Genomic DNA, 24631 nt, shown 5'->3' on the forward strand with positions numbered 1-24631 from the left:
GCCACCTGCCTGCTTAGGGTGCCCCTGGGGGCTCTCATGGACTCCAAATCTCCCCTCTCTAGCAATTGCCCCACCAGCTCCACATCCAGCCCTGCTTGTACGATGGTTCCCCCGTGTGTTTCTCTCCCCAGCTCTGTGCAGGCAATGACAGGGTCTGTTTGGGGGCCAGTCTGAGACTGTCAGGCACACAGCGAGTGCCGAATAAATGCCTGGTGTGTGCAGGGCATACGCTGAGCACCTGGCAGGGAGGGTCGCAGGGGGTCGGGGGGGGAAAGCTGGGTCCATATCAGGTACTGACAGACGCTTGTGAAATGAAGTCAAAAAATGCCAGGATTTCCCCAGTTCCAAGCCAATGATTAATGCCTGCACTTAATCCATGAGTTACAAAACCACATAATTCCCGTATTTGATTCAAATAGTGCAGGAAAGGTGTTGATGAAATGAATTAATTTTATAGTTAAAACATCTTTTCTTTTTTTTTAATAAAGGACCATGAGAACCAAGAGCAACTGGGTTCTGGATGAACTGGACCAGCCGGGGAAGGTCCTGTCCCTGTGTTCCTTAGAGCTGACTCCTAGCACCTCCAGCGTTTACAACGGAGCCAATTCAGGATTCCCCTGAGGGTTGGTGGTTAAGCACTTGCAGCACAGCACTGCACAGAAGATAAAGTTAAGCAAAGCTGGAGTGGATTACAGTACTCTTTATAGGTAGCTGGAGGGGCTGCTAGCATAAGTGGATTACAGCGCTGTTTAAACAAGGTAGCTGGAGGGGCTGCTCCCCACCAACCCTCAGGGAGAATCCTCAATTGGCGGCATTTGTAAACGCTCCCACCAAGGCTGAGTTGAAAAGAGATGTGATATGACAGATTTTTAATTCTAAAATCATCTGAAGGTAAATAGGTCAAATTTAGTGAGCTCTGTGTCTTTTAGCTCTGTATCTTTTATTTTCTAATAGAGCTTTTATAAGACACACTATTTTCATAAAATAAATGTTCAGCTATGCTGACTATCAGGATTTATCTTTCCTTTTCTAGGAATTCTCATTCAAAATAAATTTGATGTTCTCCTTACACCCTAGGATTCTGCTTGGAGTCAAAGGCTTGCTGAGTCATTCAAACCTGGGGGAAATTCACCCATACTCTGCACACCCCCATCACCATGGCAGCCTCGCCTCCCACGCCAAGGATAGAGTCCACCTGGGCAAACCGATTGCTGTGCTCAATCATGCATGCAGCCTGCCAAAAGCTCCCCCTCTCCCCGTAGGAGGGACGCAGGGCTCAGCTTCCTGGCTATAGTACAGAAAAGCTTTTTAAGAGAGTCTTACTCTGTCGCCCAGGCTGGAGTGCAATGGTGCGATCTCGGCTCACAACCTCTGCCTCCCAGGTTCAAGCGATTCTCCTGCCTCAGCCTCCCGAGTTGCTGGGATTACAGGTGCACACCACCACACCTGGCTAATTTTTTTTATTTTAAGTAGAGACGGGGTTTCACCATGTTGGCCAGGCTGGTCTCGAACTCCTGACCTCAGGTGATCTGCTCGCCTTAGCCTCCCAAAGTGCCGGGATTACAGGTGCGAGCCACCACACCTGGCCAGAAAAGCATTCTTAACGGCAAAAGAAAAGCTCCCAGGAGCCAAGGCCCATCCAGCCCTCATGGCCTCATGCACCTGCCCCGCCACTGGGGACCTGTCCCACACCAGGCTTGGGGCTGGTGCACTGCCCTGCCTGCCCAGAGACCCTAGCACCAGAGCCATCAACCCTTGGCCTAAGGGGCTTCCAGAAAAGCCCTGGCTTCACAGGGCTTCAGCAAACGGCTTACCTGCTGCAGGCGGGGGCTGGGTGCTGGGTGTGCTCCTGGTCTGTGAACAAGGAAGGGGGTGCCCAGAGGGTCTCCGCATCATTACATGGAGACTCTGGCAGGGGGCTGGACACAAGCCCAGGGAAGACAGAGGGCACGGGGGTGGGGGCAGAGGGCCCACGCGAGGGGATGCTGATGTGAACCCCTGGCTCAAGAACTCCAGAACTTACCCCTGGGGGGCTGCTCCAGGAGCTAGGAGAATAGAGATGCAGGGTCTCAGGGCTCACCTAGAGAGGGGGCACAGCAGGCAGAGAACCTCAGGACCTGGGGGAGGGCTGGGAACGCGCTGGGAACGTGCCCCAGGAGGGGAAGGGCGTGTAAAGATTGACCACTTAAGTTCTTAAATAAATAAAAAGACAATTCCTTTCTGGTCCTAAGAAACAGCTAAGAGCTTTGAACTAGAAAAACTAGAATTTCCAAAGGCCACAATGGTAAAACTCAAGCACTTGACGAAGGCTTAGTTTATGCAGAATTAACGATCAAAATGAAACACAAGAACAGAGAACAAAGAGTGAGTGGAAGGGCCCGGGAACAGGAACACAGGGCAATTTCAAAGTCAGGTCATATCACGCAAATGCACAAAACCTGAAGTCAACTCAAAGCCCCATCAAAGAGCTCAGTCCTAACACTGGATCCTAGGATGCAGAAAGCAGTCTTGAAGACACAACCCAACAGCGTGGCTCATGTGTCAGAAACTTCACTACCAGAGAAAGCACACAGATAGGAGGCAAAGAGGGGAACGTTACAGGGTTTCTAAGAGGAAAAGGGTGTCAGAAATGATAAAACACCACACGAATTTGCCCATCTGTTATTCCATTCACTCATCTATTCATCCTTCCATATACCCACCCACTCATTCACCCACCCCTCCACCCTTCCATCCATCCATTTATTCACCCATGAATCCATCCACCCATCCATTGTTCATCCACCCACCCACCCAGCTTCCATCCACTCACCCAGCTTCCAAGCACTCACCCAGCTTCCATCCAACCACCCATCACACATCCATCCATCCATCCGACCACCCATCACACATCCATCCATCCATCCAACCACATCACACATCCATCCAACCACCCATCACACATCCATCCATCCATCCAACCACCCATCACACATCCATCCATCCATCCAACCACCCATCACACATCCATCCAGCCATCCAACCACCCATCACACAGCCATCCATCCATCCAACCACCCATCATGCATCAACCCACCCATCCAACTATCCATCATTCATCCATCTATCCACTCTTCCACCTACTCACCTGCACTCACCTGCCCACATGTCCCTCCACCCACTCAGCCATCTAATAAACTGCCAGCATGGGCCATTCTTTAGGCAGTGGGGTTATAAGAATGAACAAAACAGATCCCTGCCCTCATGGAGTTTCCATCTAGGTAAAAAAATGTCAGATGTTCAGAAAAACCAAAAATACACATGAAGAGTTATAGCAGATGGAAAAAGCAGAGGGGGAAGCTTTGAAGGGGTGCTGGCATGGAGGCGGAGGGGAGGGGAGGGGAGGGGAGGGGAGGGGAGGGGAGGGGTCAAGCTGCAGAATTCAGGCAGGGCAGCCATCAAAGTAGGGTCAGGACCAGAAAGGGTGGGCACAGCTAAGGCTCCCCGCCAAGCCCTTTCCACCCCACCAGATTCCAACCAAACCTGAGAAAGTACCTCCAGCCTCCAACATACATGGCTCACGTGCTCACACACACTCACATGCACGCACACAGTCACATGCTCACACACACTCACATGCATGCCCACAGGCACACACAGGGGTTCCCACCGCAGGGCAGTGGAGGCAGAGCCCCAGCCCTTTCCTGTTCTGCAACGTGACAGTCCCACACCAGCGAGGCCCCCACCGGAGATAGGAGCTGCACAGAAAAGCCCAGGCGGCTGCAGCCTCAGCAATGGGTCATGCACAGCAGTCCACTGCCAGTCAGGACCCTGCCTCTTCCCGGGGACTTCAGAACCCCTGTGGCATACAGCCCCAGGCAGAAGCCAGGCCAGCAGAGGCCCCCAGCCACCAGGGCCTTTGTCCAGCAACAGAGCTGTGGGGGAGGACGTGCTACCAACTCGGCCCTGCAAGGCAGGTTGACATAGAGATGGAGGGACAGACAGGGCAGGGCCACATGGCGTCCCAACAGCTCAGGTGACGCTCCCTGACCCTGGCTATCCCCAGGTTCACATTTGGGGACGAGGACATGAGCACTTTCACAGCAACCTCCTCCAGAGGTGAGCATAGTCCACACATGACCTTCCCTACAAGGCAGGCCGCAGCACCTGGCTGGTCAGATGAGTACACGAAGGTTCAGAGAGGGCAGTTACTTGTGCTGGGTCACACAGCTGCATGGGTGGGAGCTGGAGTTAAGCCTGCATCCGCCTTAATGTCCACACAGAGCTTGCAGGGACGGGTCCAGAGAATGAGTGCACCTCACCACCTTCCCTGGACAGGTGTCCCCTCCGAATGTCCCTATAGGAGAGGCCGACCAGGGGGAGGGATTACAGGGGCCTCAGCACCCCATTCCAAACCCCCACAGCACTGCTGTCAGGACAGAGGTTTCCTGAGCAAGATCCTGGCTGGTGCCTCAGTTTCCCCAGCTGTAATAAATCCATCCCCCAAGGCAGGGATTTCTGTCTCTCTTGGCCAGGAGCATTCCCCAGCACTAACAGGCTGATGTGAGTGAAACAGCTCATTTGGTACGGCTGTGAGCTACGCACCTGCGCAAGGGCGAGTTTACTATTACTGGTCCCTGTTCCTCCTGTTCCTCACTGCCTTCCTGAGACGGGAGGCACCCTCTGTTCACCCCTCCATGCCCCACTCCCTCTCCTCCTCCCCAGCTCCCACCAGGAACTGCTGTCTGTCAGCACCCACGTCTGCCCTTGGGTTTCATACATTGTTTGACTTTCTCACCTCCTGGTGACTTGCTCTGCACCTGGAATCCCTCCTGAGTCACACCTACAGGCGGCCCAGCCCCGCCCCACCTGGCAAGGTAGCCAGGAAAGGCCTCAGCAGGAGGCCCAGACCCCTGCCCCACAAGGAGGGAGCTGGGAAGGGGGAGGCCAGGGGAGCCCGGCACTGCAGAAGCCGCTTGTCCAGGGCTGGCCTTCTCTGCGTGACTGCTCCTTAGTGTCTCTGAAGCAAATTCCCAGATGATCTCCAGACACACCCATTTAAAAAAATAAGAAATGCATTCCAGCAGCAAAGAAAAATGATTCCCACTAATCCACTCCTTTGCTGTTTCTTACGGGAGTCACCTACACGCTGAGGGCTGGAAACCCTGCCGAACCTGAAGGATGGGTACATGTTTGACCGTCTTCTGGTGCTTGCAGCAGCTCCAAGCCGAAGGCTCCAGCAGCATACGGGCCCAGCGGGCCCAGGCAACCCCAGCCTGGAATCACCCTCGGGGACACAGCCTTTCAGAAGAGGAGCTCCCTACAACCTCCCTCTCCACAACACCGACGATGGAGGAGAGACTGGGAAATAACCCACCCTGTAATGGGCTACACGGTGGCCCCCAAAAGGAAGTGTCCACATCGTAATTCCTAAAATCTGGGAATATTACCTTATATAGCAAAAGAAGGAATTTTACTTATATGGCAAAAGTGCAATTAGGTTAAGGATCTTGAGATGAGGCAATCCGATTAGCAGGTGGGCTCGATGCAATCACAACATGAATTATCATAAAATGAGCGCAGAGGGAGATGAGAAGCAAGGGGAAGGGCCGGTGCACAGGGAGGCAGAGCCTGGAGCCAGGCAGCCGCAAGCCAAGGCCTGCAGCCACCAGGCACCGGGGAGGCAGCGGGGCTCCTCCTAGAGCCTCCAGGAAGCGCAGCCGGCCCTGCCAACACCTTGATTTCGGCCTTCCAGCTGCAGAACTGAGGGAAGGCATGTCTGTTATTTTCAGCGCCCCAGTTTGTGATCACTTATCACAGCAGTCCTAGGAGAACGAGGCCCAGAACACACCGAGGAAACCAGCCAGAGTCAGCAGGAACCCTCTTCCAGGGTCAATCCCCTGAGGAAGCTGCACCCCAAAGCCTCCCAGCATCTCCTGGCACCTACACAGACCTGGAGCCACCGGAGATCAAACACTCCTTGTTTGCCAGGGCTCTTACGGCACCGGGAAGACAGCGGCATGAGGACCCAGTGTGCCGAACAAACACAGCATCTCCTGGGCCCGAGTGGACTTGGGAAGTCCTGGTTGCCAAGACTGGTAGGGTAGGGGCAACCACAGGACTCTGGACACCACAACACCTGGTCCCTGACACTGGGGGTACACACAGCTGGCACTTAGGGGGCGGTCAGCCCTGCTGATCACCAGGACATGAGGGTCCCTACAGCCCCAGCACCACCCTGGGGTACAGAACCCCATCTCGACTCCCCCTGCAGGGCGTTTCCAACCCCCTCAAAACAAACCAAGGGTCCTTCCAAGCCAAGGCGTGGGCCAGGGACTTGGCTCTCTTTAGAAGGACATTGGTGGCAGCTCAGGAGGCCTCCAGGACCCAAGATAAGGATGAGCCTGGTGGTGGGTCCTACCTAGTGGGGACAGGGCCCAGCCAACACTCCCTGGTCCTGGAGTGAGGGGGATGCAGACTTCACGCTGCCCTCGGCCCAGCACACGCCAAGAAAACAGTGCCACTGTCGGGCAGGCGGGGCCCCCCTGTGCCCTCCAGGCCTCAGTAGTTGCTTTTCTCCAGGGGCCATGGGGGTGGGCACAGCCTGGAAACAGCCTTGTCCAGGGAGGGTAGGGTTGAGTGGGGACATTCAGGTGGGATGGGCCTGGGTCTTCCACCCAGGGGAGAGGGCACTGTGCAGCCTGGCGCCCCACTGAGCACTTGGCTCCTGATGGTAGGGAGAGGGCTGGCCCTGCCATGCCTCGGAGGGAGGCAGGTTGGGGGGCCTGGATGTGGGGCCAGGGTCTGGCCATGCTCCTGCTAGACATGGAAAGACGACCGAGGAAGGTGAGCCAGGCAGCTGTGCACAGCAGGGCTGGAAGGGACGTGCCCGGTGCGTTCATTATCAGCATGCAGGGAAACCGTGCCAACTACGAACAGCAGCGTGCCCGGGCTCAGCTGGAATGCTAGCGAAAACCTCACTCACCACGAGAAAAGGCTGCTCAGCACCCCAACGGCTCAAATTCCCCTGGCCACACCAGTGCGGGCCAGGACAGACAGTGCACTAGTGACAGATCAACGTCCAGAAAAAATGAGCACGAATTCTTAATTCATCACTTGGAGTTGGGGGTCACGAACTGCCCTCGTTAATACAAAGTCTACCCCCGCTATGTCCAGCCAGCCTCATCTGATAAGTGTAACCCCACCACACCCAGCCCTGGCAGGCCAGAGGTGCGTGATTAACCTGGCCCCTGGCCCCCAGGAGCAGGACAGAGGCGGCTTTGTCTGTCCACACCAGAGAAAGGGCTTGAAAGTGCTGACCGGAAGCGGGTGAGAGAGCAGAGAACACTCGCCCCCGAGGTCGTCTGGGTCACTACTCTCAGGGCAGAGGCTCAATTCGGACTCTCCAGCAGCTCCCGGCAGCCCTAGGTCCAGATGGTGGCCGGTTATAAACAGCAGAGACTGCCAGCCCCCACCACAGCGCCGAAAGTGGGGCCTGCTCACTACGCATGCCTTCAACAAATATTTACCAGGTGTGAGTGGTCATGATTGCTTAATTAGGGAGAGGAGACACCAAGAGCAGCCGGGGTTGTGGTTAGCAAAATAATGGACCCCAAAAGGTGTCCACATCTTCATCTCTGAAAGCCAAGGATGTGTGACCTCATGGCCTAAGGGACTTTGCAGATGTGATTAAGGATCTTGAGACGGGGCAGTCATCCTGCATTACTGTGTGGCCCCAAAGTCATCACAAGGCTCCTTGTAAGCGGTGGGAGGGTGAGGGGCAGAAGGTGCTACAGTGGTGGAAGCAGGGGTCGGAGTGAGGTGAGGAAGGTGCCAGGGACTAAGGACCAGGTGGCCTCCAGCAGCTGAGGAAGGCAGAGCAGGAGGCCCTCCCCAGGACCTCCCGGAGCAGCCCTGCCCTGACTGCAGGGCTCCTGCCCTCCAGAACAGTAAGAATGAATCCGTGCTGCGTTAAGCCCCTCGTGTGTGGAAATGTTACAGCGGCCACAGGAGACTCGTGCAGGGGTGAGCGAGCGTGCCCAGCCCTGCTGTCACGGGGCCCACACTCTCTCTGCAGAAGCGGCATCCCTCCAGTGCACGCACAGACGCCCATGACCCGCAGCCAGCCCGGCCAGGCAGCCTTGTCTCCCCTCAACAGCACAGACTTCGAAGTCACAGGCAACGGCGTGCGCTTTAAACCACAGCGAGGTCTCTATTGCATGCGGCTCGTCTTCAGGCCACTTTTCTAACTGTGGGCCAGACATTTCTGGGCAGATGTCTGTTCCTCGCTGACTCACATTCTACACCTAGTTCAGCTCGCTCACCTCCAGGCTGTCCGGGTGGGACGCGGGAAACCCTCTGCTCCTGCGCTTAGCGTTCGCAAAGGTAAACACATCGCAGAAACCTGCCTCCCACCCTGGAGTGGCCTGTGGTCCTCTCAGACACGCGACAGGCAGGCCAGTGAGAAGCGCCAACAGCCCTGGTTCCCAAACTCCTTAGCTCCTCAGCGAAGGAGCACCCACGGCTGAATTGTGTCCCCAGAAAGATACGCTCAGTTACGAACTCCCAGTACCCTTGAAAGTGACCTTGTTTGGAAATAGGGTCTTTGTAGAGGTAATCGACTTAGGATGAGATTATTAGGGTGGGTTCTAATCCAGTGACCGGTGTCCTTACAATGAGATGGAAACCTGGACAGACAGACGTGCACGGAAGAACACAGTGTGAAGACGGAGGCGGAGACTGCAGTGATGCATCCGTGAGGCAGACACCACCTGGGGCTACCAGAAACTGGAAGAGGCCAGGAGGGGCCCTCTCCTAAAGCCTTCAGAAAGAGCACAGCCCTGCAGGGACCTTGGTTTTGAATTTCTGGCCTCCAGAACAGTGAGACAAGAGACTTTTTTTTCTTTTTCTTTTTTAGACAGAGTCTCGCTCTGTCGCCCAGGCTGGAGTGCAGTGGCGCCATCTCGGCTCACTGTAACCTCCGCCTCCCAGGTTCAAGCAATTCTCCTGCCTCGGTCTCCCAAGTAGCTGGGATTACAGGTGCCTGCCACCGCGCCTGGCTAATTTTTGTGTTTTTAGTAGAGACGGGGTTTCACCATGTTGGTCAGGCTAGTCTTGAACTCCTGACCTCAGGTGATCCACCTGCCTCGGCCTCCCAAAGTGATAGGATTACAGAGGCTCTAGTCTTGAACTCCTGACCTCAAGTGATCCGTTTGCCTCGCCCACCCAAAGTGCTGGGATTACAGGCGTGAACCACTGCACTTGGCTTCAGACAACAGATTTCTGTCGTCTTCAGCCACTCAGTTTGTGCCGATGGGTTACAGCAGCCCCAGGAAGCTCACGGAAGCCGGAGGAGGACTGCAGGGTGTGAGGACCGTGCTGGGCCCCAGTGCTGGTGGGCTGTGCCTGCACACGCCGCACAGGACACTAATTCTGTTTATCAAAAGCCCCAGCTTTGGGGGAAGAAATTGAGTGGAGAACAGGAGATATCTGGCTACATTTACCCACACCCTGATCCCCCGGCAAGATTTTAATAGAAAACAGTTACCCAGAAACGAAATAATGCCCCAGCTTTACAGCTACGTACCAGAGACATGGCAAATCTCAAAACCTGGACTCTGTAGAAAAAGCCAAATGCAAAAGACTTGAGAAGCACCAAGGAGAGAAAAACTTGAAGTAATCCTGAATTATCTGAAAAGCACGTTTTCCCAAGAAAGGATTCTGTTTCTGCTTTATTTGAGATTTTAATTACAGGTTATGTAATGATTTTTATTTTGAATGATAATTAACGCTCAAGTTTAGGGACTAACTGCGACTTTACTAGGAATACTTGGAAGCGAAGCTTTAATCCTGGAAGCCACAGTCAGCACTGGCCCACGTGCAACCCTGCGCTAAGCAGACGTCACTCCGCAGGGTGATGGCACAGCTCGCCATGAATGAGGACCTTATCTGAAAGTGCAGAACTTGCAGGCTGGGAGCGATGAGTGCGTCAGCAGATCACATGAAGATGGAAACCCCATGACTCTGATAAGAGAACCCAAAATAGGCCGGGCACAGTGGCTCATGCCTGTAATCCCAGCACTTTGGGAGGCCAAGGCGGGCAGATCACGAGGTCAGGTGATTGAGACCATCCTGGCTAACACGGTGACACCCCATCTCTACTAAAAAAAAAATACAAAAAATTAGCCGGGCGTGGTGGTGGGCACCTGTAGTCCCAGCTACTCAGGAGGCTGAGGCAGGAGAATGGCGTGAACCTGGGAGGCAGAGCTTGCAGTGAGCCGAGATCGCGCCACTGCACTTCAGCCTGGGCGACAGAGCGAGACTCTGTCTAAAAAAAAAAAAAAAAAAAAAAAAAAAGAGAACCCAAAATAAAACTCACAGCTGGAGTGACGTATACATTTTACAACAGAATCGCAGAAGGGCTAGAATTTGTTTTTAAGATTTTCCCATGAGCACACAGGTGATTATGTTTTTACACCAAAAGTTTCTCTGTCCTTGAACCTACACAGATTGTCCTTGGCCCCAGGAGGCCCTCGCAGGGACAGTTGGGGACCATGACCTGGGGTGGGGGGTGGGGGGGGTCATACAGGACAATTACTATTGTCCCAGCCTAGGGAGTTGGTACAAAGCTCAAAGCCAGCAGCACTGAAGCGCTCCCAAGTGGCTACTCACCTACTCGGTTCCTGATTCCCAAACCAAGCTAAGGCCCCAGCTAGGGAGCACCCAACACTCCCGAAGTCCACGTGGCATGGACGTACAGGGCCCACAGCACTTTGGGAGGCCGAGGCGGGCGGATCAGAAGGTCAAGAGTTCGAGAACAGCTTGGCCAACATGGTAAAACCCTGTCTCTACTAAAAACACAAAAATTAACCAAGCGTGGTGGGCCATGCCTGTAATCCCAGCTACTCGGGAGGCTGAGGCCGTAGAATTACTTGAACTCAGGAGGCAGAGGCAGCAGTGAGCCAAGGTTGTGCCACTGTACTCCAGCCTGGGCAACAGAGCAAGACTCATCTCAGGGGGAAAAAAAAAAAAAAGATTATTCTTGCAGCCCCTGAGGTCCTAAAAGCAGGCGATCAAGAATAAACTCAACCCTAACAAAGCAGCCCCGGCCCACTGGCGCACACAGGAGGGGCACCCAGGTCTGCCTTTACCCAGACATGAGGTGAGTGAAAGTGACTTGTTGCCGTCCCCCTCCAAGATGTTCAGCCTTGCAGAAAAACCTGCCTTTCCTGTGATATCAGAGCTGCCACTCAGAAATGCGCCCCACGGGAAGACGAAGACGTTACCGTGATGACAAATCACCCGCTCACAGCGCGGAGAGAGATGAGGAAGGGAAGTGCTTCCCGGGAATGCCCAGAGGCCTGGAGCCCACGCTCCCACTCACAGCTGTGATGAGCACGAGGGTGGACTCACATGGGAGCTTAGCCAGTGCTCACACGGGCAGGACAAAGTCAGACATACCTCGGTGTCCCCTAGGAAGGGGCAAAGGAGACAGGGAAGGGAAGTGTGCGTGATTGGAGGGTCCGGTTCCTCCTAGCTCAGCACCAGAGGCAGCACAGGCAGCACTCTGACCACAACACAGAATGAGTTTCAGGCCCCGAGGGCATTATCTCTGGCCTACGTGGAGGGGCGGGATGGCCAGCCCTTGTCTCATTTGCACACGGTGCCTGCTGCAGACCCGCGGGCATGTTCTGTTGGGCGGAGGACGCTGCTGTCTGCACCTAGTGCAGAGGGAGGAAGGTGACAATGACGAGCAAACACCGCCATGGGGGTGAGGGCTACAGGGAGGACAGAGGAGCGGGGACAGGGAGGGAACATTCAGGGAAGACCTGGGGGAAGGTGCGCTGGAGGGGCAAGCACCACGGTGAGAGAGGCCAGTGTGTGTCCCGAAGGCCAGAGTGACCTCAGCCTGGGGAGCCGGGGGTGAGGCTAGACCTCTGAGTGCCACAGGCCCAGTGACTGCACTTTATACTGGAGCACCGGTCACCCCAGGAAGGCCTGAACACTGATGTGACAAATGTGTGCTTCACCAGGCATCCTGGGCGCTTCGTGAAGAAGGGACCGTCAGGGCAGGACGAGGGTGGCAGGGAGGGCAGGAGAAGGCCCCACCAAGGTGATAACATGAAAACAGGGACAGGCAGCAGAGAGAACTGGGCTGGGGAGGCAGCGTCATTAGGTCGTGGCAAGAGGCTGAACGTGGGGCCAAGGGGCATCCACTGTGAGCCCGTGGGCTGAAATGAGGGATGGGGAGAGGAAGCAGGATCAGAGCAGGGAGTATCTGGAGTTGGTACTGGGGACACCCTCCAGGGGACCAGAGGGAAGAGGCTGGAGGCCCGGGGCATCTGACCCTCCCAGGAGCAGCTGTGAAACTCACCTCTCACAAGAGATCCCCAAGTCGAATCCTGGCCCCGCCCGCCTGGTGCTGCACCTGGGTGTTGACAGAACTGGGATGACAACTGTCCCACCTCCTGGGTTGTCACAGATACATGGGGAAGGCCGAGTGAGAGCAGAGCCCAGGACTTCCGTTCTTGGTCACCAGTAGAGAGTACTGTTCCCAGTTTAGGTTTTTTTTTGTTTTTTTGTTTTTGAGACAGTCTCACTCTGTCGCCTAGGCTGGAGTGCAGTGGCACGATCTCGGGTCACTGCAACTTCCGCCTCCTGGGTTCAAGCGATTCTCCTGCTTCAGCCTCCCAAGTATCTGGGACTACAGGCGTGTGCCACCACACCTGGTTAATTTTTTGTATTTTTAGTAGAGACAAGGTTTCACCGTGTTGGCCAGGATGGTCTCAATCTCCTGACCTCGTGATCCACGTGCCTCGGCCTCCCAAAGTGCTGGGATTACAGATGTGAGCCACCGTGCCCAGCCGGTTCCCATTTTAGTAATGAGTGAGTGGTGGAAATTGTTTAATTAGGGAGAGCAGACACCAAGAGCAGCACCAGGGTTCAAAACCCAGTCCTAAGGCCAGTCCTGATTTAATGAGGTCAGGTTTCTTGTGGGGAAGGAACAGCGGCCTCCCAGCCCCTCGGGTGTGAAGTTAACAGCTGCAAAGCCCCTCCGGGGCCACGGCATACCACTCATCACACTGCCCCTTTCAACCAGCACAGAAGGCGCCTTTTACAAAATGCTGTTAAACAAATGATGCAAGAGGAAGGATCTAAGCTGGTAAACCTGGCCGGCCGTTGACCCTCGAGGGTCTACAGCTGCAGCTCAGAAGCCAGAATGCCCGGGTTTGAATCCCGACCCCACCTTCCACAGTGCCAGCAGGGTCCTTGCCCTCAGCACTGAGGCCGGTTCTCTGCCGTGGGGCGGTCCTGTGCACTACAGATGTCAAGCAGCATTCCCGGCCTCAACCCACCAGCACCCCCACCCCCAGCTGTGACAACCAAAAATGTCTGATTTTGTCAAATGTCCCTGGGGGCAAAATCACCCCTAGTGGAGAACCACTGGGCTAGATGCTTTGATGTCTTGTACCTCAGTTTCTATGACCCCATTATAAAATGGGATCATAGAGCTGCCTCGAGAAGTCAATGAGAAAATACGTGTAGAATCATCTAGAGCAGTAACCAGCAGAGCAGAGCACCACTAAACATTAGCTACAATCCGGCCAGGCGTAGTGGCTCATGCCTGTAAACCCAACACTTTGGGAGGCCAAGGCAGGCGAATCACCTGAGGTCAGGAGTTTGAGACCAGCCTGGCCAACATAGCGAAACCCAGTCTCTACTAAAAATACAAAAAATTAGCCAGGCGTGGTGATGCATGCCTGTAGTCCCAGCTACCCAGGAGGCAGAGGTTGCAGTGAGCTGAGATCACACCACTGAACTCCAGCCTGGGTGACACAGTGAGACTCAGTCTCAAAACACACACACACACACACCCATTAGCTACAGTCCCTGCCATCCTGGGGGACAGAGACATGGAAGTGTGTGAACCACACCCAGCATGGGGGTGGACCAACAAAAGCATAAGCAAGGCACCCAGGAAGCTTCAAGGGAGGAAACCTATGATCCATCTGAGGAGGTCGGGAAACTTCCAGAACCTTCTCAGAGCAGGGTACAGCTGCAGAAGCAGATTTTGAGGGAGGCCCATGATGGGCAGATGGATGGGGAGGACACACATTTCAGATGAAGGGATGGCAGGTGCAGAGGGGAGACGGAACAGGGCCCTGTGTCTGGACCCACAGGAGCCAAGTGAGAGCCTGAGCAATTTAATAACAAACACAACTACGATGTTTACAAAAAGACCGAGGGCTGAGAACCGAGGAACACCAGCCCGTGTTTGCCTCTCAGGGTTGTTCAGGACTCTCTGTGGAGCGGAGAAACTGGGAGACCATCCCAGGCACATCTAAGATGCCGGAGCCTTAAGGCTTCCTGCCCTCGTTCCTTTTGGAGAATGGGATGGCTACAGACCCCAACCACAGTCCCAACGCCGTGAGCGGGTGGCAGCCCTCCTTTCCCTGCAAAGATCAGGGGAATCCACAGACCTTGGGGCCTTGGACACTTCTCTAAGGCCAAAATGGATTTCAGGGACACGGGAGAGCTGTCAAGTATTTTCTCCAGCATCAAATTTGTTGAGCTTTTCCTGAAATTAATTGCTACTTCCTTCATCCAGCTCCTGCCGTCTCCTGTCCCGCAACACAGGAAGCCAGGGGCTTTCAGCAGCCACTTGGGCCGATTCCAACCTTGCAACCGTGAGGCCCCCGAGCTCAGCTTACCAGGGAGCAAGTAATAAAACCCCTCTGACGACAGCACCACTTTCATCGTGAATAAATGAGCTCAATTACCTCCACGCAGAAAAAGGAGCGCTTCAAAGGGAAAGAGGGAAAAGGGGAGGAAGAGGGACGGAGTAGAAATAATCAGTCTTCATTAGCCTTATCTCCGAGGGAAATACATATGATAATTTTGGTACCCAAAGAGATTCAAATTAGTCTCATGCCAATCATTACATGTTAGTGGGTCTTACTGGTGATGACAGACTTGGCCGTTCCCCAGTCATTAGTTTTCTAAAAATGACTCTCCCGATGAAAAGAAAACCTGAGAAGCTCAGAAGGTGGGTTCCCCCCAATGGGTCAATCATCTTCAGAGGGGATCTGCTGGCCCAGGGGTCCCCAGGGGCCTCGACCACCCCTGCCCAGTGCAGCCCCAAGCTTCCTGCAGCCTGGACTGGCGGCCTGGGAGGCCGACGCCAGGTCTCAAAGCCACGTTAGACGTTACCCTAGGGCTCCTGACTCATCTGACAAAGCCAGAGGTGGGGGATGCTTGAACGGTCCCCTCTACCCATGAAAAAGCCAACGGCACAGATGAACTTGGTCAGCCCCCAGAACGGGCTGGGGGAGGTCTGGCTGTGTGCGCTGGCCTGGTATACAGTAGGTACTATCTGCAGAGTAAAGATGGCGTCCTTGCCAACTCTTGGGAGCGTAACAGGCCCCTTCCCAGGGACCCGCGGCCACGGCTTCTTCATCTGAAGCAGGAAAGTCGACGAAGCGCCCCCCACCCAGGCCACATGGCGGGCACTGGCTCGGGGAAGGGGCGCTGACCGTGCTGGCTGCTGCTACATCCAAGCTGGCCCTTCAGAGAGGCAGAACAGCCCACTCAAGGCCGTGAGGGGCAAAGGGGAGGAAGTGGACCTGGGGAAGCTGACACAGAACAGGAATCCACTGAAACTCAGAGCAGGGGAGGGGGCCTGGTTCAGGCCTGCTCATACCTGGAGTTGTCCCCACCCCCAAACCCAACGCAGATGTGGGCTGTGGGAGGCGGGGGTGTCCCGCCGCCTCTGCCTGCCTGCCTGCCTTGCCCACAGCCGAGCCCCGGTATAGCCAGGAATTTAGGATTAGCACTCAGTGAGAGACAGCGGGGGGAAGAGCCCCAGACCCAGACGGCACCAACAGACAGCCACAGACTCGCAGGCGTGGGAACACCACGGGGCAGGTGACCACACTGCCTTCCTTCCACCTGCCATATGACCAGAGGGCCACCAACCTGGGGTGCAGGAAGTCAGAGCCGGGAGCACCCTTGCATCAGGCTGCCAACACCCATGCTGGTGGTTTTCCCTCCACTTCTGATGCAGAGAACCTTGGAAGCCATCCTTCCTCTCTCTCTGCTCCCCTGCGCTCTTCCTGCCTGATAAATACCTGCTAATACCTCAAACCCTTGTTATAAGCTCGATAAACTTGTGCTATGTGCTGCTAACGAGCAGCTAACGATTGCTCAGGTGTTTATATTAAACAGATTAATCGAGGACGCAGTCGATGGAAGAGTCTCAAAGTTATCTCCGGTATGAACCAAATCCCGCCTAATCCCAGAGAGCTTTCAAAAAAAAAAAAAAAAGACAGACTATTCACCACTGGGACCACTGTAAACTCGTTTATCAAATGAGCCGTCATTTTGTGGAACAGCCAATCAAAGACCAAAGCAAGACGTGCGGCTGAGATGCAGAGAACTTGTGTTTCTGTACCACTCTTGGGGTGGCTCTTTATTTTTAAAAACCACCGTGGGCTACATTTGGAGTAATTCATCTTGGTGATGAGTCAGGAGGTATCAAGGAAAGAGCATCTTCAGAGGCGGGAGGATGAGTCACGAAATTTCTACAGTGACAGGGAGGCATGAAAAAATAGGATTTCAAGACCCAAATGATTAATGGCTCAATGGTTTCCACCTGGTTCCACTGTTGCACGCTAACCAGTTAAGCCTGCAATCTGGAATAAAGTACTTTCACCTGAGGGCCACTTAAAAGCAACTCATGTCACTTCATGCGTTTAGGTTTTCTTTTAAGTGGATCTCACCCTGTAACCTTGTCCTACTGTTCTCCTAAAGCAGGCAGTTAAGTCGGGCAGGGAAGGTGAGTAAGCTGTGGGCTACAGTCAGGGAAGCCCCGAGCTGGCTAAGAAAGTGTCATTGCTAGCCGGGCATGGTGGCTCACGCCTGTAATCCCAGCACTTTGGGAGGCTGAGGCGGGTGGATCACTTGAAGTCAGGAGATCAAGACCAGCCTGACCAACATGGTGAAACCCCATCTCTACTAAAAATACAAAAATTAGCCAGGCATGGTGGCCTGTGCCTGCAACCCCAGCTACTTGGGAGGCTGAGGCAGAGGAATCGCTTGAACCCAGGAGGCGGAGGTTGCAGTGAGCCAAGATTACGCCACTGCACTCAAACCTGGACAATACAGTGAGATCATCTCAAAAAAGTTAAAAAAAAAAAAAAAAAAAAAAGGACCGTTACTGAGATCATCTCAAGGTTCGTGGAGCCCACACCTGGGCCCAGCGCCCATCCTCCAGCTGTTTTCCCCGGAGGGAAGTAAACAGAGGAAACCACCCGAGACCCTCGGCCATGTGACCTGGGGACATGTACACAAAGCCAGGGTGAGCCCGGCCACCCGCAGGCCCCGGGCACCTACCAGTGAAGTCCTCGAAGCACTCGCAGGTGTAGCCGCCCTCACGGCTGTGGCAGCGGCCGTTGGCGCCGCACGGGTCAGAGTAGCAGAGGTCGATCTCCGTCTCGCAGTAGTCGCCGGTGAAGCCGGGCGGGCAGCGGCAGCGCAGGCCGTTGATGGGGTGGATGGGCCGGAAGAGCACGGTGGTGGAGCTGAGGAAGGGCGCGGAGCTGTCGAAGCGCAGCACGGACACGCACTTCATGTAGTTCTCGCAGGGCTCGCGCAGGCAGATGTTGTCGTCAAAGGGCAGCACGCGCTGCGTGGAGATGGTGGTCAGCAGCGTCCGATTCAGGTAGATCTGCTCCTGCAGGTCCTCCGACGGGAAGAACTGGCCGCGGACGCCGCCAGGCAGCAGCGCCGAGAAGGTCACGTTCAGGATGTTGGAGCTGACGTCGGTGTCGTTCTGGACGTTGAAGACGAAGACGTCGTCCTTGGTGGTGGACAGCACCGCGGCCACCCCCTCCACGAAGAGGGCCAGCAGCGGGGACAGGAACTTCTCCTGGGACATGTTCTCCAGGCGGACAGTGATGCTGTTGGTCAGCATGTCGTCCGTGATGATGGTGACACGCAGGGTGCAGAAGGCCGTGACGCTGTGGATGCCATCTGCAGACACAAGGAAAGTCAGGGTCATTCAGACGCTGCGGGAGTCACAGGTCCTATAGGCCCCATCCCAGAAGCAGCCTCAGGCATGCTTGGCAAAGGAGAAGAGAGCCTGGGCATCCCCACTCCCCATTCCCCACCCATGACCACCACCTTGACCCTCCCTCCTCCAGCACCCTAACCCCTGCCCTGGCTTCCTAAAGCACAGCTCCAATCACATCTTTCTCTGGCTCCGAATCCCTCAGAGGGCCCTAAGGCGCTCAGCAGGGCACCTTGACGACCACCAGGATTCAGCCCCTCACTGCCTGAAACTCCTCACACGCTTTGGTTCCAGCCACATGAGGACTTGAAGCCCCCTTTTGCCTCCTCTGCACCTGCCCTGGCCTCCAGGGATCCCACCCTGCCCAACCTCCCAACAGTTCTTCCTGTCCTCGCAGCTCAGCTCAAACTCTGCAGTGCCTGGCAAGCCCACCCTGGTCCTGCCCAGGCGACATCCCCACCGACGTGCTGTGCTGAGGGTCCCACTTAGCTCAGCTGTACCCCACACAACTCCACGTGCCCAGCACACAGGAGGTGCCAAGGAGCACCGCTTTACAAAGACACACAGCAGCCTCTCAGCCAGCAGTAAACACATCATCAAGTGAGGTACTTAGGAGTCTGAGGCCAAGACGGTGGAGCACCTTGGTTGCAAAGTCGCATGCATCATCGGTTCCAGGCCCAGAATTGGATGAGACGTTCAGGGGGTGGGTCATGGGTACCAGTGGCTCCCAGGGACAGAGCAGCAGCCCCTGCCCAGGGGCCCTCACCTGCCACCTCCAGGCCCAGGCTCAGATGTGGGGTGGGATTTGCAGAATAGCCTGCCAAGTCCAGGTCCTCCAGGCCTGGCTCGGATTCTGTGTTCCAGGAGCCCCCACCCCATGAGGCCCCCTGCCCATGGCCCCCACAAGAGCTCCCACCCTGGTTTCCATGGAGCGTGGGGCCCCTGTCACCCCTCAGAGTCCTGGGCCTCAGTAACTGCCCCAGTCAGGAGGACAGGAGCTGGGCAGGGAGCCAGAGAGGGCCAGGCCCTCCTCCCTCTCATTCTGGGGACTGTGAGGAAGCGTCTGGGCCTTTGGAGGGTGATGAGGCCCAGAGGCCACCTTGTCACCCCGAGCCCGGCAACACACCCGACAAGGCACAGCGGCACGCGGGGATCCCAAGAGGAAACGGAACAAGAGCAGCAGGTGGCTCCGTACCCGGCGCTTTCCCAGCACCAGGAGCCACCAGTCACATCTGGGAGGGGCCTGGAGTCAGGTAATTTGTCTAAACAACAAAGAAATGCAACCACTGCAGAAGCCACAGATGCGTGCAGGTGCAGTGGACCCAAGATCCCAAGAGATTCTAACAGAACCAGCACCACCCCCAGTTCACAGGTGAGGAAAACGGAGGCAGAAGCCAAATTTCACACCCAGAAACGCAGGCCCGGCTGGGGGTGCCCAGCTCCCACCCCAGTAACGACACTCGGGTCATGCCCTGGGTGCTGTTGCTCTGCCAGGTGGCCTTCAGGACAGCGTGGCAAGTCAGGACTCAGAACATGAAATTAATATTTGTACAACCTCGGTGTGGGGAGGGCGCCTCTGGCTCTGGCATAAACCCAGAGCCCTTCGAGGCTACTCAGTTCTGTGGGCAACTCCCACAGAGCACCTCGGAGCAGGAAGGAGCAGCCCAGAGGGCGTCCGCAGAGCCCAGAGGCAGAGGACCAGTGGCTGTAAGGAGAAGAAGAGGTGGGGAAAAACACAAATGAGGCCAAAAGGTCTGAGGCAAAGGACATGGTGGGAGACGGCCTCAGAGAGTGAGTTCCTTCCCTCCCCGACCCCAGCTGCTCCCACTCCGAAGGGGGCCTCCACTGCCCTGCCCTGCCCTGGAGCAGGGTGGCCCTGAGACGGCTGGGTCCCACAGGATGTAGCAGGAAACACGTCCTCCAGTTCCTGGCCCAGGCCCCAAGAGGGCTGGAAGGTTCTGCCTCTTTCTTCCTGGTGCCCAGAACCCACACTAGAGAGGGCACGTCAGGGAGAAGGCAGCACTCCCGTCCAGGGCCCTGGCCAATGGAAGTCCCAGACCCCAGATGTGACCCACCGGGCTGCTGAGACTCGAGCCACCCCAGGGAGGACCCGGACACCACAGAGCAGAGACCAGCCCCGCACCGAGCCTGACCACACTGTGAGTAGATAATACGACCAGAGTTGGAGGCCACTGGGTTTGGGACGCTTTGTTACGCAGCACCAGACAACCAAAACCAATACAGTCGACTCATAGACCAACTGCTCATCAACTTAAAACATTAAACCTCACTGCCCAGCATATAAGATATGAATGTGTTGCTGGGAACCGAACTGTGTCTCCTCAAAATTCTAACCCAAGGGGATGGGTTTTGGAGATGAGGCCTCTGGGAGGTAATGAGGGTCAATGATGAGGTGACGAGGGTAGGGCCCCACCAGGGGATTTGCATCCTCACAGGAAGAGACAGCAGAGAGCTCTCCTCTCCTCCGCATCAGGACGCAGCAAGAAGGCACTGTCTACCAGCCAGGGAAACAAAGCCTCCAGGAACCTGGCCGCACTGCCTCCCTGATCTTGGACTTGCAGCCTCAAGAACTGTAAGAAAACAAATGTTTGTTGTTTACGCCACCCATTCTGTGGTATTTTTAAATGGCAGCCCTAGCAGACTGACATATATTAATATAATTAAAATAAATTAGCATGCTAAACAACGTGTTAAAAATGTGAACGTAAGTTAACATAGTTTTGTCTTACGCAATGCTCATAAATAACTTTAATTTGCTACATCCCGTTTATACATTCCTTTGCCAAAAATAAATTGTAAACATTCAGCGACCCTAAGCTTGAGCAATCATCCTTCTGGAAGCCTAAACACACACACCAAAGACAAAGAAACCACCTAAAGGTCCATCAGCTGGGAAATGCACAACCCAATTAGAGAAGCCACACAATGGACTACTACGCTGTCATCAACATAAGTGTGTCTAAAATATGTGCAAATAAAACGAAAGGGACATGCACAGTGTGATCCCATTTTGTGAGGGGGCTGCTTTACTTATGCACGAACATGTTATATATATATAGAAAACTCTGGAAGGAGCCGGGCGTGGTGGCTCACGCCTGTAATCCCAGCACTTTGGGAGGCTGAGGCGGGCAGATCACAAGTTCAGGAGATCGAGATCATCCTGTCTAACATGGTGAAACCCCGTCTCTACTAAAAATACAAAAAATTAGCCGGGCATGGTGGCGGGCGCCTGTAGTCCCAGCTACTCAGGAGGCTGTGGCAGGAGAATGGCATGAACCTGGGAGGCAGAGCTTGCAGTGAGCCGAGATCACGCCACTGCCCTCCAGCCTGGGTGACAGAGTGAGACTCCATCTCAAAAAAAAAAAAAAAAAAGAAAAAGAAAACTCTGGAAGGATGCTGCAGCAACTCCTACAAAGGATGTAAAAGGATGGGGTGGCAGAGAGTGAACCACCTTTCTACTTTACTGCTCATTTTGTGTTATTCAGCTGTCTTACAATTACCATGTACCGTTTGGGTTGCTACAAATGCAATACTTTTTGTAACAAAAGAAAAATGAGTCAACCACACCTATGTTCATAGCAGCGCTATTCACAAGAGCTGAAACATGGAAGTGACCTGCGTCCACCGACAGATTAACGGATTAAGAAAATGTGGTCCAGCCAGGTGTGGTGGCTTACACCTGTAATCACAGCACTTTGGGAGGCCGAGGTGGGTGGATCACGACGTCAGGAGCTCAAGACCAGCCTGGGCGACCTGGTGAAACCATGTCTCTACTAAAAATACAAAAATTAGCTGGGCCTGGTGGTGCATGCCTGTAATCTTAGCTACTCGGGAGGCTGAGGCAGGAGAATCGCTTGAACCCAAGAGGTGGAGGTTGTGGTGAGCCAAGATCATACCACTGCACTCCAGCCTGGGCAACAAAGCAAGACTCTGTCTCAAAAAAAAAAAAAATGTGGTCCATGCATACTATGGAATATTATCCAGCCTTAAAAAGGGGGGAAATTCTGAACACACGCTACAACATGGATGTACCTTGAGGACTTGATGCTCAGTGCAATAAGCCGGTCACATGTGAGGCTGCACTTACAGGACGTCCCTAGAGGAGTTCGATTCATAGAGACAGAAAGTAGAATGATGGGTGCCACGGGTGGGGAGGCAGACTGGGGAGCTGTTGTTTAATGGGTGCGGGGTTTCAGTTTGGGGCCATGAAAAAGTTCTGGAGATAGATGGTGGTGATGGCTGCACAGCAAAGCTAATGTGCTTAATGCCACAGAACCCCACACTTAAAAATGGTTAAAGTGGTAAACGTATGTGTATTTTACCACAATTACAAAGTTTTTTAATAGGCCAGTCTCAGTGGCTCACGTCTGAAATCCCAGCACTTTGGGAGGCCGAGGCGGCAGATCACCTGAGGTCAGGAGTTCGAGACCAGCATGGCCAACATGGTGAAACCCTGTCTCTACTAAAAATACAAAAAATTAGTTGGGCGCGGTGGCACGTGCCTGTAGTCTCAGCTACTCGGAAGGCTGAGGCTTGAGAATCGCTTGAACCTGGGAGGCAGAAGTTGCAGTGAGCCGAGATTGCGCCACTGCACTCCAGCCTGGGGGACAGAGCGAGGCTCTGTCTCCCCTCAAAAAGGAAAAATCTTAAAAACAGCCTATGACCCATAGGCATTGCTTGGCCATGTGCTGAACACCCCTGGGGTCTGCCAGCCTCAGTTTCCCTCCACCATCATCCTCATGTGGCAGCCAGGGTGGTCTTCCTAAAATATTGACCTCATCACCTTGCTCCCTTGTGGCCCCTAATGGCACCCAGCATAAAATACACACCCCTCTGTCCTGTGGTCTGCGTGATCTGTCCCTGTCATCGTGTGACCGCTCTTCCTGCCCCGGGGCCTTTGCACATCTCTTGGCTGGAGCACTGCCCTCCTTCTCAGACACTGGCTACACCCCTGGGTCCCTCGCTGGAGGACCCTCCATGCTGAGCCCCTCACTCCCATCTGCCACATCCCAACTTCAGTTCTTGCACAAGAGTGGCAGGGCTCTCTGTGTTTGTTTTGTTGTTTTTTGTTTCTTTGTTTGTTTTGAGATGGAATCTCGCTCTGTTGCCCAGGCTGGAATGCAATGATGCGATCTCAGCTCACCGCAACTTCCACCTCCCAAATTCAAGTGATTCTCCTGCCTCAGTCTCCCAAGAAGCTGGGATTACAGATGTATACCACCACAACTGGCTAATTTTTGTATTTTTAGTAGACGAGGTTTCACCACGTAGGCCAGGATGGTCTCAAACTCCTGACCTCAAGTGATCGACCCGCCTTGGCCTCTCAAAGTGCTGGGATTACAAGTGTGAACCACCACGCCCGGCCTAGGGCTCTGATTTTCTTATTTGTTTATATCTGTTTCTTTCCCCCAAGTCCCTGAGGACCCAGAACCTGTAGGTCTTGTTCCTGCTGCACCCGTCACATCTAGTACAGTTCCTGGCACTCAGAAGCCACTAGATAAACATTTGTGGAAGAAAGGGAGGGAGGGAGGAAGGAAGAGGGGAGGGAGGGAGGGAGGAGGAGGGGAGGGAGGGAGGGAGGAGGAGGGGAGGGACGGAGGGAGGAGGAGGGGAGGGACGGAGGGAGGAGGAGGGGAGGGACGGAGGGAGGAGGAGGGGAGGGAGGGTGGAGGAGGGGAGAGAGGGAGGAGGACGGGAGGGAGGGAGGAAGGATGAGGGGAGGGAGGGAGGAGGAGGGGAGGGAGGGAGGAGGAGGGGAGGGAGGGAGGAGGAGGGGAGGGAGGGAGGGAGGAGGGGAGAGAGGGAGGAGGAGGGGAGGGAGGGAGGAGGAGGGGAGGGAGGGAGGAGGAGGGGAGGGAGGGAGGAGGAGGGGAGGGAGGGAGGATGAGGGAAGGGAGGGAGGGGGAGGGAGGGAGGATGAGGGAAGGGAGGGAGGGGGAGGGAGGGAGGATGAGGGAAGGGAGGGAGGGGGAGGGAGGGAGGATGAGGGGAGGGAGGGAGGGAGGACGAGGGGAGGGAGGGAGGGAGGACGAGGGGAGGGAGGGAGACAGGACGAGGGGAGGGAGGGAGGACGAGGGGAGGGAGGGAGGATGAGGGGAGGGAGGGAGGACGAGGGGAGGGAGGGAGGACGAGGGGAGGGAGGGAGGGAGGACGAGGGGAGAGAGAGAGGGAGGAGGAGGGGAGGGAGGAAGGATGAGGGAAGGGAGGGAGGAGGAGGGGAAGGAGGGAGGAGGAGGGGAAGGAGGGAGGAGGAGGGGAGAGAGGGAGGGAGGAGGAGGGGAGGGAGGGAGGAGGAGGGGAGGGAGGGAGGAGGAGGGGAGGGAGGGAGGGAGGAGGAGGGGAGGGAGGGAGGGAGGACGAGGGGAGAGAGGGAGGGAGAAGGAGGGGAGAGAGGGAGGGAGAAGGAGGGGAGGGAGGGAGGATGAGGGAAGGGAGGGAGGAGGAGGGGAAGGAGGGAGGAGGAGGGGAGAGAGGGAGGGAGGAGGAGGGGAGTGAGGGGGGAGGAGGAGGGGAGGGAGGGAGGGAGAGGCAAAGGGGCCAGAGAAGTATGGTGTCACTTTAACT

At 55.2% G+C, this 24631-nt stretch overlaps 1 protein-coding gene across 2 annotated transcripts in view; it reads right to left on the bottom strand.

The window, feature by feature from the left end:
- CELSR1 (cadherin EGF LAG seven-pass G-type receptor 1) overlaps positions 1–24631 on the bottom strand; it is a 182005-nt gene that overhangs the window by 89958 nt on the left and 67416 nt on the right. For both annotated transcript variants that reach the window (XM_055374360.2, XM_055374359.2), the window contains exon 2: positions 17371–18009. In XM_055374360.2, coding sequence (XP_055230335.1) covers positions 17371–18009 — 639 coding nt within the window. The remainder of the gene's footprint in view (positions 1–17370; positions 18010–24631) is intronic.

Source organism: Gorilla gorilla, chromosome 23 (assembly GCF_029281585.2).
Source record: "Gorilla gorilla gorilla isolate KB3781 chromosome 23, NHGRI_mGorGor1-v2.1_pri, whole genome shotgun sequence".
NCBI classification, from domain to species: domain Eukaryota; kingdom Metazoa; phylum Chordata; class Mammalia; order Primates; family Hominidae; genus Gorilla; species Gorilla gorilla.